We start from the raw sequence: 13,178 nt of genomic DNA, 5'->3' as shown, positions 1-13,178 counted from the left end.
ATAGGTCAATCCCGTATACCGCAAACCTGAATTTTGCCATCTCTCCACAAAATGAGTGCATTTACATGCAAATATAGTTAGATATAAGATACCCAAATATCTATAAACAAAAAAAAGAAATAATTGAAAACAGAAAGAATATTATCCATCCAGGAACGTCCATGTGCAGAACATGTCTTATATACCCGACTTATCTATTCGCTCTGATCCTGCAAGATCAACAACAACAAGCTTGCTTTTCCGAACGATAGGTGGCCTAAGAGAGGAGACAAGGCGGGAGGCATTGCCATTCTCACTAGGTAAACCTGGTTCGGCATCGTGCCTTCCCTTAACAGACCTCTTAACATGCACCTGAACCAAAAGAAAGATATACAATTCATTCTACTGGAACAAAGAGAATCCATGTTTACCAAATCAATCACAAATAGGACACAATAAACAAATAACTGATGAGTCACCATAAGGATAGCATGGCTGCGAGATGACTCCGTATTCAATTTTGTGTTTGCAGCAAAGCGGTGAGCTTCCCCCAGTCTTAGAAGTTCCACAAAGGTCCTCTGATCTCTTATCTCTACGATGGTGGTCCCAGGGAGTGAAACATCCCCCGTCTTTGGATCTTCTACAATGGCAATGTTATCATTTCCAGGAACAAGAAGGTCCTGAACAGTTTCCATGTATAGCTGGACAAATCCATAAAGAAAGCAAACATTAGCTTGGAGCCAAAAACTCACTTGTTAAACTTAAGTTTTAGCAGTCTTGAGAAGCAGTAGGGAAATATCCACTGATATTAATACACAAAAAAAATAATATCTAAACAAAAATAGAGCACTATTCAATGATACTCATGATAGTATATTGTTTTAACAGCCTGGGAACCTGCAAGTAGGATACAGATACAGAATCTGTATCCGCAGATACATCTGCAAGAATATCCTCCATTGCACGAACCATAATTCCCCGGGCAGCATTGTCTTCCTCTCCTAGCATTCCAAGAGTGAAAGTCTTCCCCGTACCAGTTTGTCCATAAGCCATAACAGTACCATTATATCCCTCCAGAACACTCTACAGAAAGAAATGATGCTTCATCACAAGCTGCAACAAATGAAAAACCCTAGGAAAGTAATGACAGGGAAACCAACTAGAAAGGGATGCAGCAGCAATCTAACATGCATCAAAATTACATAGCCAAAGCAACAACAAGAAGCTTAGCTGTAGGAGCCCGGAACATAGACATACTGAAAGTGAACACAAAAGAATAAGTCAGATCTATGATAAGGAGAAGATATAACAAGCGAGTTTGGTTAATTTTCTTGAAGTTTGTAAGGTGAAAGAATATTGCTCCAAACAAATAAACAAGTGGCATGTTTGGCCATTTTGTAAATATTTCCAGCAATCAAGAGCATTTAACCAAAGCATTGAGCCATTTCTTATCCATGTGGCGACAGCCTTATGGATTAAGGTATATTTCACTAAAGGTTGAGAATTATTTGCAACAGGTTCTCGATGTGACATCTCTATTAGTTAATGATAAATTTGTGGGAACGCTCCCTAATTTTATTACTCAAGACTTGTCGGTGATAAGTAACTTTAAAAGCCATATAGTCAAATAAAGCATAGAAAACGGATTTCCACATGATTTAATATGTAAATAGCAGTGATCAAGATCTGAATCTTATGACTGAAGGGACTGCCTAATCCATAATATGGATATGTCCTATGATCATAATTGATCCCAATCCAGTGATGAGATACAAATTGTTTAGGGTCATTTTGATCCCAATCATAAGATCTGGATCATTGATTGTATGATTGTAGTAACAATGACACTGCAAACAAAATTTTCCCAGAAGGGGTTTTGATATCAATATCAAATAAGTGAGTATAGGTTGCAAGTGGGTTAGATTGAACGAAGGATGGTGACAATCAAAATCTAATCCATATTTGAATCAGGACAAAGAATTGAACCCAAACCTAATCCAATTCCCCTCAGCTTGAACTGGGTCGGGTATAGTATTTATCAATCCATCAAATTTTTGAGGTCAAATTGGGTCAAAATAATCCAAACATCAACCATAATAAACAAATAAAGAGTATCTAATTATATCATAAACATATTATACAATAAAATAATAGGAAGCAACATGTAGGCATTATCAAAAACATATTCTATATAAGATGCGATTGCTAACCACATATAATAATGATTAACAACACAAATTATTGATTATGTTACAAAAATAAAAGTAATTTCTTATATTCGAGGGAATATATGTATGTCTGTATGTATTAGTTTTAGATCGGTTTAAGTTCAGATTAGGAATTTAGTGATGCAAATCCAATACATATTCAAATTGGCTCATGTTTTTGAATCCAAGCCTAATCCACATAAATTCGGTTCAGGCTTACGGGATTATTTCAATCAGAGACAGGTCTATCCAATTCACTTGCAGCCCTAAGTGGGTAAACATCTCCAAGTTTTAGAATATCACAACACAACATTGTAATCTGTTTAATATTTGCATGTTTGGCAACAAAACTCATACATTACATCCTTAAGGAAAAACTATGATTATGGATCCAGATTGTAGAGGCTCAATTACATTTAAATTAGAATGGCAGAAAGGCAAACAAAGGATGATAAAAGTGTCTTAGGACTTCATAAAGTCAAAACCTTCATTCAATATTTTTTCCTATCTTTGGATCGGAAGTGGCAGTCCAATGACTTGTTTTGTAGTTTGCAAAGAAATATGGACTCGTCAGTAGATAGTTCTGGAGAAGATCTAGAATTTAATATCTAGCATGCATCTCGATAAATGCAATGCAAGCCTATTTATAAAATAGCAGCCTAGTAGTTACCATCAAACCTGTCTTACAAACATGTCAAAGCTCATAAGAAACCAGCAAGGGCAGTTCCAAGCAATTCTTTTCCTTGTAACTTCACTAACTGCCCCAAGACCCATGATTGCTCTTGATGCAGCGAATAAAATGTATGAACTCTAAGATGAGCATCTGAGAATGTCATCGTAGTTCACTATTCCTATCAGTAACTGTATTGATGCAGCTGACGGGAATACAACCAGCTGTACTGGAAAATATTCTCTGCTGTTATCAGTATGAGCTCTAACATCATAAACTCAAATCTAGAAGTATATGTCTAAGGCCCTAACAGATCTTATTATATGCCCATATCATCAGACCCAAAGTCTGAGAGATACAGCTATTGCTCCTTTTTACAAGTTCATTTACAATACCACTGGCAAATCTAATCACCAAAGATGGCCTTTAAGAACATGTTTTCTTGAATTTAACTGCTACCAAAATGAAATTACAGAAGTATCCTTCTCTTTCTATGTAAATGATAGATATTTAGTCAACTTCACCAAATAATCCCTTAGAGTATATGTCAAAATGAAGGGAATCCTACCAAATTTTTGACCACCCATGAGACCCTTCAAGACTGTTATATATACATTCATTATAAAATTTCCATAATATTTCCATATGGATCTCAGGGTTTTTAAGACAGGCACAGCTTGATGAAAAAAATCCCACTTATCAGGGTATATTTGTGAGGCATGGATTTATCATTGCACTTGAACTCATGGCATTTGAAATATCTATCTTGTTATTCATCACTCTCAGGCAACTTATTTATTCATATGGCACTGATTGATAACTTGACCTTGCCCTTATCAGCATGAACAGTTGAACTCATTCTCCACAGATCTTGGTTTCGAACAAAAAACTTGTTAATATTTATTTTGCTTTTGACAAAAGAGACTTCAAAGATTCTAACTTTCAAGCAAATCAAGTGATCGTGGACTCTCAGGTCCATTGCATGAGAGTTACACAGTCGAATTGACCCTTTCAAGACAGCAAGCAAATAAGCAAACGAACATAAATAGATTTCCATTTGCATATCTATTCTTAAATCTACAAAACAAAAGACTTCAGGAAGTCTCTGCAGGTTACTATTCAAAAGAGAAGATGTTCCTAAAAGCTAACACCCAAGAGGGATGAGATGAAATAATTACACTATTGGATGTGATCTCTTTAAGTCCCATCAAACCCTAGGAAACAATATCAAGAAAACTCTAGTTATGGTTAATTGTTTCCATGAGACGGAACCGGATATCTTTATTCATAAAATTTTTGGATTTTAGAAGACAGTTAAAGGGAGAGAATTTGATGAAGATCGTGGCATAAATTAAGATACCCTCATGTTGTGGGAGGAGGGATTCGGCTTTTCCTGTGAAAGATTAGAGTCAGTATATAAGGGATGGTGTTGGAGGGAGGATTTCTGGGGTTTATAGAGGCACTTATGCAGACATCAGAAACATTCCCAATTTTTACAATAAGAAATTCAAATGTTAAATAAATGACCAAAGTGCGTGGGCAGCAAGTCTGAAGCAAAAATAATGCAAAAATCTCCTTAATCAACTTAGAATCAGAAAAAGAACCCAGCATAATTCACGCCCATAAAGCTTCTACCAGATAACATGAATACATGATTCACCATTACAAATCATAGAGCCAAACAACCAAAATCAAGCATGAGGATTTGTATCACATGTACCTCAACAACTGGTTTAGCAACAACTTCATAAACACGTTTTTGTGAGGCAAATTCTGTGAGAACCTCATCAAACTCATAGGTCTCTGAGTCCCAATTATTTTTGCGGAGCTTTAACCTTTTAAGCTGCAACATAGTAAACAGGCAATAAATTGCAAGATTCCAACACCAATATTCCATACAAAAGTAGCCACAGTGACATGAAAAAATCAACTAGCTTTGTTTGTACTTCTGTTCATCATCTTAAGTATCGGAATTGGGGTTTGTCCAATCTTTTCTCAAGACAAAAAAGAAAAAGAAATTATCAACTAGCCTTTGATATGGACATGTGAAATAAAAGAAATGAAGATGTAAAAAACCTCTGGTTGCAATTCAACACAATCCGCAAAATCGGCATCTGCCACCAACTCTTCTGCATTTCGAGGCCGGAGTCTAACAGCCACTCGAACTCTTCCAGGAACTGCTCATGATGTTAAGAAACAAATCAGTCAATATCAATAAGTAATCAAGAAGAAATATTAAAAATGCCTGCCATGAAAGATATAGCAATAAGCTTATGGCTGCATAAACTCAAAAAGTCAAATTTTTTTGAATCAATCAATTTGTTTACTAACGATCACATGTTGTAATACATAGAGAGTAGTAAATAGGTAACTCAGATGCAAGATCTGCAATCTCTATACCACATACCGTATCGGCACCTTACCGGTACGATACGGTGCGCATCCTGTATCGAAATAGCTCGTTAATCATTTTTCATAATTTTTATCTCGGTACATCTCGATATAGATCAGTATGCTTTGGTACGAGTTGGTGTGCATCTCGGTACACCTCGGTACAATGTGATACAAAACTTGTACCGACTCAAAGTTGAGTTTTGTACCGATTTTCTTCTGGTACGGTACGATACGCCCCATACGGGATGGTACGGCAGACCATGCTTAGATGTCATAAGCAAGGTGTGCAAGGACAATATTGGATCTAAAAGGGCCATGATGGAGTTCCAATGTGCAAGAATAAGGTATAGTGTATGGTGCTTATGCCAATTAGGCGCCGCCAAGATCTTCTATAAAAAGTCAATATGCAGATACAGAATTGAAAAGGACTGAAATTATGGGTAGGTATCATGGCAAGGTAGCTATTCGCTACTCTGCACATACAAGATAGGAAAGAACAGAAGTTTGTGAAATTATTGGCAATTACCGTGGTAAAGTAGCTATTTTCTTCAAATATTGCTGGAAAATGAATGCTTTAACTGTCCTCTACTAGAGCATAGACGTATCTCAAACTAAAAACACAGTTTAACTAATCTACAGAAATCTAGGATTATAATCATCCTACATACCTGCAGTAATTGCTATTGCATGCATTCCTGAAATCAGCATTTTAAGGACCAATCTCTACCATGTGGTACAAGGAATACTGCATCAACCCGGTGTTGATGCAGCTGAATGCTAGTCATCTGAAGTAGGGATTCAGATTTCTACTAAGAGATGTCACTAGAGTAAACCATATAAAGGAACACATCAGTCTAAAAAGAAGATTCACCAGCCTCAACATAATAATCAGAATTTTCATATAAAGCCGCTTTCACAATATCAGGCATCGAGTTGGCTTTCCATCGCATGTTAAATCACCCTAAATTGAGGATGGATGAAGAAGTTAGTAGTGCATCATCAAAGACATGTCGGTATTGACGTACTTCCAGAAGATTACAAAAGTACCATTCCACAGCCCATAATCTATAGGATGATTTTTCTGTTATTTTTGTACACATTTTTGTGTTTCTTTCCTCTAGAAACACATGTTAGATGAATTAGAAGTCTAGTAGGAGTTGTAATATATAATTTACTATATATCTAATATTTATCTCTTTATTTTTTTAGGAAATTATATCCTAGGGGAACTAGAAAAGCCTATTGGCTCTAGGAAATCTCACATATAAATAGGCCTTACTCGTACTCTTTTGATATCAAGTAATTATCAATAAAGTTTTGAAATTCTTCTTCAATTCCTTGATAGGAGTGATTCCTTGCTTGCCATGGTATGCGACCGTGATCCCGTGAGAGGTAGCCGATGCAAGACCAGAAGCTTCAAACATTCCCCAAAGAGATTGAATGTGCGAGGTCAAAGACCCTCAAGGAATTGGCGTGGGGCCATTAGTTATCCTATTTTCAAGTTTACTTCCATGAATTCCATACGCTCGTGTAGACTTGCCTAGTTTGCATGCATTTGATTTAGTATCAGAGCTTCAGGCTTGCCTACATCAGGTGTAGTACACGAGCTCAATATCAACCGCTACCAGGTGGTACAAGGTATACCGCATCAAACTACTGGAGTACGAGGGCTCGACACACCCATGAGTGTTGTGCCAACTCCAATGTACCATGTATAGCATACTTGTTAAGGAATTTGTGCAAGGTCCAATAGAAGACTTAAAACATTGCTTAAAGTGATATGTCATAAAACTAGAATTATATAATTACGATTATAGACTAACAACACAAATAAGTTCACATTTCATGATAAAGACTACAAGGGGACATGTCACTATGTGTACAATTTAACAATACATTGTAGGTCTTGTAGGCACACTACGAATACTAAAGAAAGCTTATATATTACTAGTATTTTGCGAAGCTTATATATGAACCACCTTTAATTTTTTTTAATTAATCTAATGTGGAGCAATTCCTAAGGGACTCTTCACTATGTTGACACACTAATGCTTATTGTATATATAGAATACCTACTGTCAAGATTGTAGTAACTTCTAGTGGTTAAACCATAGGAAATGCATATACTGTGGACTATCTCAGTTTCTATCCAATAGTCCAATGCGGAAGGATAACTTTTTACTATTAATAGTTTATATCGACCAAAGTACATCTCTTTCAGCTGAAAAGGATCAAATTCAACTGGAAGCAAGCCAAAACCAGCCCATATATTTTGGTTTGGCCAGTTCAGGTCAAAGTCAATGAGTTTTACCTGTTTTGGTGAAATTAACCTACGTCGATGAAACCACTTTTTGACCATCTGTAGAAGAGGTCACAGATGGTCACTATTTTCCTCCTTATCTCTCTCATTTTTATATTCATTTTTGTTGGGATTGTACTCCAGTGGCCTGATTTCTGATTTCTAGCTCAAACATTGCTAGTTTTTAGAGAATTCAAGTGTTGGATTCAGGCAAACAGTACAGCTAGGTTACTTTTTGCTCAAACTTAATTTACCAAAATCGTCAAATTTTGACAGACTACTTGCCAATCCATGAATACAATCATGGTAACTTGAATTGCACAACTTGCGCTTTCATTTTCATCTTGGATCTAGCAACACATTGCTAGAGTTTTTTGTTAGAACATGACTTCAGAAAACTTTGTTGTACTAATAACTTTTTCTTTATTGCAATGAAAGAACTTTTTTCAATTGCAAACAAAGCATATTGCTTCATCAATAATGAGTTTGAAACCATCTCACATGATTACCTGAAAGAAAAGGAATTTATTGCACGAACATCAGATATGGAAGAGCATTGATGTTGCCTATTTCTCCAAGAAGCAAACAAAAATAACTAAAATTAGCAAATAAGCAAACCCTTTAGCACTAAACTACAACAATTTGAGCTGGGCCTAGGTTGAAATTTTTTCAGCAAACATATACTAGATTGAGCTTGGAGCTATGGATTTAGCAATGTAAAATGTTGTTTAGCCCTAATGCTTTGAGAATGGGTTCAATACTATAATTTAGTGACTTCAAGGAAGTAAGATCTCTATCAATGATTAGGTTATAGCAACTCTTTTATGCATTTCACCCTCCTTTAGCTTCACCACACAATTTTCCTCCCTGAGCATTTTTCTGGAACTACACCACCAACAATTCTGAGAGAAACCTATGTGGTTTGAAGAAGAAAATTTGTAGTCCTTATGACAAGGCAAGTTCGTGAGTAAGCATTGAACTAAGATGGAGATGGTAATGAGGTCATGAAAATTGTGCTCAATAACCACAAAAGCAGCATCTGTCATGCAGCCAACTCTACAAAGTCATGATCTATCTCCTGAATATTTAAGAGCGGTTCAACAAATATTGAGGAAAAAGAAAAGTGAAACTTGGGAGTAGCAGCAGTAGCAAATAGAACTGCAGGATGACGAAGCTAGCAATGTGGGCTTGCAACAAAGTGAAATGACTGGATATCCAACTAGAAGTGAAAAGACTAGCTAACATAGTCAGTAGATACTCAAATGTCCAACCACTTAAAGTTCCAAATAGAATGCTAGTAATTTATTTTTCTACAAGCCATTTTGTCATGCTTGCTGGGGATTCAAATTTTCTAATTTTTAGCCATAGTTGTGATCCCTATTTGCGTTTATTTGATTCAGTCAAAGCTTACCATTCATGATTCCAATTCATCAGTAATTCATGCTTTCCCCCACAGAATAATCTCAAAATCAACTTCAATCCCGGATTTCAAAAATTCTTGCAATCAGAAATCAATGTTCGCTGCACTTGCTGCACAAGATGCATTTCAATTTATAAAATTTCCATGAAACATGGTACATTTCCAACAGAATGCGCATTCTTTAGCTGTTTGTAGCTTCTCCTTCTTATGACTAGTTCAATTTCACATGTTAAAAACATCAACAGAGTTGTCATCTAACAGACAAGAGCTTCAACAACCAACAGCCACCATTCAGGTGTTGCAAGCAATCTTATTTTGGAATGCAAAATTCATAAGAATCTGGAAAAAAATATATCTTTTTCCAGCAAATCCTTCCAAAATTCAGAAACAGGATGCAGAGCCCTCCATAATCCGAACGTCCATATCAACAGCATTGTACCAGAAGAATTCCAACAAAAATAGAAATAAAGGCATCAGAAAAAATAAAAGAAGCTCGAGAATGAGCCCAGCTTCGCAACCCGCAAGCCAATTCCACGGATTCAAGCGAGAAAAAAAACGCGGATCAAACACAACCACGTTCAACAAACACATCGCAGAAGCACAGAACAAAAGCGAAAGAGCCCATCCACGCGCCATGCACCACCAGATCTCACTTCAAAGAGATACATTTTAAGAGGGGAAAAAAGGAAAGAAGGGCGAGCAAACCTCCAGCGTCGCCTTTGTTGCCGGCGGGGGCGGAGGCGGGGTTGCCGGCGCAGCTGCGGCGGAGGCCGGAGGCGGAGGCGGGGGTGGCGGGGGGGCGGGACTTGGCGGATGCCTTGGGGGTGGAGTAGACGGCGGAGTGCTGCCGATCGAGCTTGGCCGAGAGCTTCGGACCCCCATTCTTGTAGCTCCCCGACGCCATGGCCGGAGACGAAGAGATCGAAGGAATCGAGAGAGTTAGAGAGAAAGAGGAAGACCGAAACAGGGCGGTGGGAATAAATGGAGCGCAGGAGGCGAAAGGGAGAGCGATGGGAGGGTGGGCTTCGAAGACACGGTAGAGGAGAAGGGGTTAGCGAGAGAAGGGGGAGGAGGAGGGGCCCAGGGGGAGCATCTGCCGGTCCTCGGAGAGTGTTGGTGAGATGGCTAATGGAGGGATGGGGGAGGCGGTCGCCGTCGGAGCGGCCCCCTCTTTTCCAGTACTGTTTGGTGCTAACCTTGCTTTTGGGGGGGAGTTCGCCGCACTTTTCCCATTTCTTTTTTTGGGTGGTTTATTTCCTAACCCGCCCTCTAGAGGAAGACATTCAAATGCCCCTTCCCACCCCCGCCCCTTTTTTTTTCCCTTAAAAAGGAAAATTGTGGGTAAATAGGCCATACAATGCAAGAAGGATGGTTTTATCTTTGATCTTTTTAAATTTAAGTAAGGACTAATTGAATCCAAATTATTCGATACACAATTGCGCGTACCACTTTACCAGCTCGATAAGCAGAAAACTTAGCTTCATTTAGAAAATATTGTTATAATAGATATTTTTCAATATATTAATTACTATAATTGTGTCAAAAGCTAAATTGATGAAAAATTGTCGCATAATTTTTTTTAGGCACTGGGCGTAGTGCACCCAAAAATTGGATTTATGGGAGAACTTTGCCGTCTAGGATTTTGGCTTTTTAGCTTTTTCACCTTGGCTAAAATAAAATTGATGTTGATGCTAATTTTTTTAAGATTTTAGGCGAAATATATACATATACGTATATGCATGGATTATAATCTGATATTTGAAATTTTCTTTTATTGTATAGAATGATTGATGTTTTGGTTAAAAGGAGTTTTAGACTATATATAACTACGAATTTAAGAATACCTATACTGCATATAACTATATAAGTGAGAACACATGCAGGACATTTAGCAAGTAGAGGGATTTCAATAAAGGTGCACCCATCCCGATCTTTTTGATCTTCCTTAAAAATTTTCTGATAGATTTTGCCAAAAAAAGAAATCTTACAAAATATGCAAGTTCATGAGGAAAAGGACAGCTATAATAGCTTCATTTATATAAGATGTGCATATAGTCCAAATATGTTTGGATTAAGTGTCAACTCAAATTCAGACCAATATTGGCTATTATTCAATTTTTGGAATAAAAAATGAACCAATCAATGTCAAAATCATGGCAAACCAAATTCATATTAATTTTTTTTTTTACTTAAAATGGGTATTTCATATATTATGTGAATGAATACACCCACTAGAATCTACAAAAACTAAGTTAGACAAGTGCCTTAGGCAATCCCTCCTCCCCTGTCTATAGAGTGTCTCCTGAGTGGCACGCAACATACACCACTACCCAGTTCGCAGCCTCGTTGGCCTCTCGATACACATGTTTAGCTTGAAAGGCAACTACATCACTCGCTATATCCCAAATATCTCAAAGTAAGGGATGTACCCTTCCCCGTCCGTTCGGGCCCTTTTGGACCCAACTGATCACGGTGGCTGAGTCATCCTCCAATATGAGCGAGGTAGCCCGGAACGCTCACCTTGGCATGGCATAATCCGATTCAAGCTGCCCACAGCTCTGCACCTGGCACAGAGATGTCAAAGATCTGGCGGCCGCCAGCAACGACCACTTTGGAATTCGGGGATAGGGGCTCCCAGATGAAATACACCCTACGGAGTGCTGCCTAAGCAATATGGGGGCCTCAGATGTTCCGAGCTATCAAAGGCCCATGATGTAAATCTGCCAGGATGATCTCAATTGGTTGTGCTCTGGTGCGCTCTACCACGAACCTCGGGGATGCACCATGCTCTCCAAAAGTCCGAGCGTTCCTCGCCAGCCAAATCTGGTAGGCTATATAGGTAGCTCATATGGCCATCTGGCACATCTGATTATACTAGTCCAATGTCGGATAGTCTGTAGAAAAGTGTCTCTCCACTCCAAGCCTCCTGCGGTACTGCAGCAAATGTCCAGGCCCTCCTCGCCCACCCACAATGGAACAACACATGATCCACCATCTCATTCGCCCGACACTCTAAGCACTGGGAGGGAATGCTCAATCCTCGTCTACTCAGCACCATTCTCGTCGACAAGCGCTCTCAGGTTCCCTTCCATAGAAATAAGGCAATCCTAGGGTGGAGTCCAAATCTCCAGATCCAGCCGCAATCCGAGCCCGACACGTGGTCCCACTGGAGGGTCCGAGAGACGTCCCCGACGACTCATCCAAAACAAATAAAAAATAACTTTTAGCATGATGATTAATTGTTTTCATTCAAGAAACCTACTAAGGACAAGCTATGAGCAAACATAAACTAATTGATAATCATTCAACAACATTATACAATAACAACATCCAAAAAAGGAATGGTAAATTTTTAACGTAGCATTTCACGACAACAAGCTCTACACTATATTCAACAAAATGAAAGTTAGTATGAATTATTGGTCTATGACATAATCAACCATGGCATTCTATATTATGTAATAATATATTACATATAATAAACTTTACAATTCAAACCATTTCATTTTTGAGTTGAAGTGGGTTGTCCAGATCCTTAACCTGGGATTAAATAATCTAGTTGAATTTTTCGAATTGAGAAGTAAATTAATTAGTCTATGATAAGACCCAAATTCAACTAATCCAATGAGGTTGATTGGTTTGATTCTTATGTTGACCTAATCATGTGCACTCCTGATTCAAGATAGCCATATACTGCTTAATGAGAGATTGAGCTTGGCATCTAATCAAATTAATCTCTCTTACCAACAAATATACGTTGACTTCAACTGACTATTCTTTTCTTTTTGTAGGAGGGGGAGGGGGAGGGGGCAGGAAGTCCTTTAGGATAAGAGGGATAGGGGAAAAATAATTAGTAGCTTAATCAAAAATACAAGAACTCAGTATTTAAACATTTTAAAAAATACTAAGGGAAAAAAGCTCATGAAAAAATGCCAAAATAAATTCATGCCCATGTAGTATTCTTGCTATAGTAATCTTCCCTCATCAATAAGCCAATATGGAATAAAAACCAATCTAACCTAGTTTTATCATTGTATGAAGCCTCTTCATACAACTTAATGATAATATCCTAAAAATCATTATATTCCGGTTGATTTACCTAACTCAACTAAACCTTATCACTTAATTCAAACCATTCAACTTGCCTAATTCCAATCAACAACTCCATCTATCACCAATGTTTATATGAGTCTACACAAAAAGGTATCT

The 13,178-nt window shown here is 37.8% G+C and overlaps 1 protein-coding gene across 2 annotated transcripts in view; it reads right to left on the bottom strand.

Moving 5' to 3' along the window:
* The window catches only part of LOC103708222 (kinesin-like protein KIN-UB), a 37,105-nt gene extending 26,936 nt beyond the window's left edge, over nucleotides 1–10,169 (bottom strand). Inside the window, exons 1-6 of one of the 2 annotated variants that reach the window (XM_008793044.4) lie at nucleotides 9,675–10,169; nucleotides 4,933–5,033; nucleotides 4,577–4,699; nucleotides 877–1,062; nucleotides 459–680; nucleotides 186–351 (exon numbers count right to left, since the gene is read on the bottom strand). In XM_008793044.4, the coding sequence (XP_008791266.2) occupies nucleotides 186–351; nucleotides 459–680; nucleotides 877–1,062; nucleotides 4,577–4,699; nucleotides 4,933–5,033; nucleotides 9,675–9,873 (997 nt within the window). In that variant the 5' untranslated portion in view covers nucleotides 9,874–10,169. The remainder of the gene's footprint in view (nucleotides 1–185; nucleotides 352–458; nucleotides 681–876; nucleotides 1,063–4,576; nucleotides 4,700–4,932; nucleotides 5,034–9,674) is intronic. The other variant, XM_039114784.1, reaches the window with a different exon arrangement.
* Between the last annotated feature and the right edge of the window lie 3,009 nt (nucleotides 10,170–13,178).

Source organism: Phoenix dactylifera, chromosome 17 (assembly GCF_009389715.1).
Source record: "Phoenix dactylifera cultivar Barhee BC4 chromosome 17, palm_55x_up_171113_PBpolish2nd_filt_p, whole genome shotgun sequence".
Classification (NCBI taxonomy): Eukaryota; Viridiplantae; Streptophyta; class Magnoliopsida; order Arecales; family Arecaceae; genus Phoenix; species Phoenix dactylifera.
Note: the sequence above shows the minus strand (reverse complement) of the source record. Positions and strands in the feature narration are given on the sequence as shown.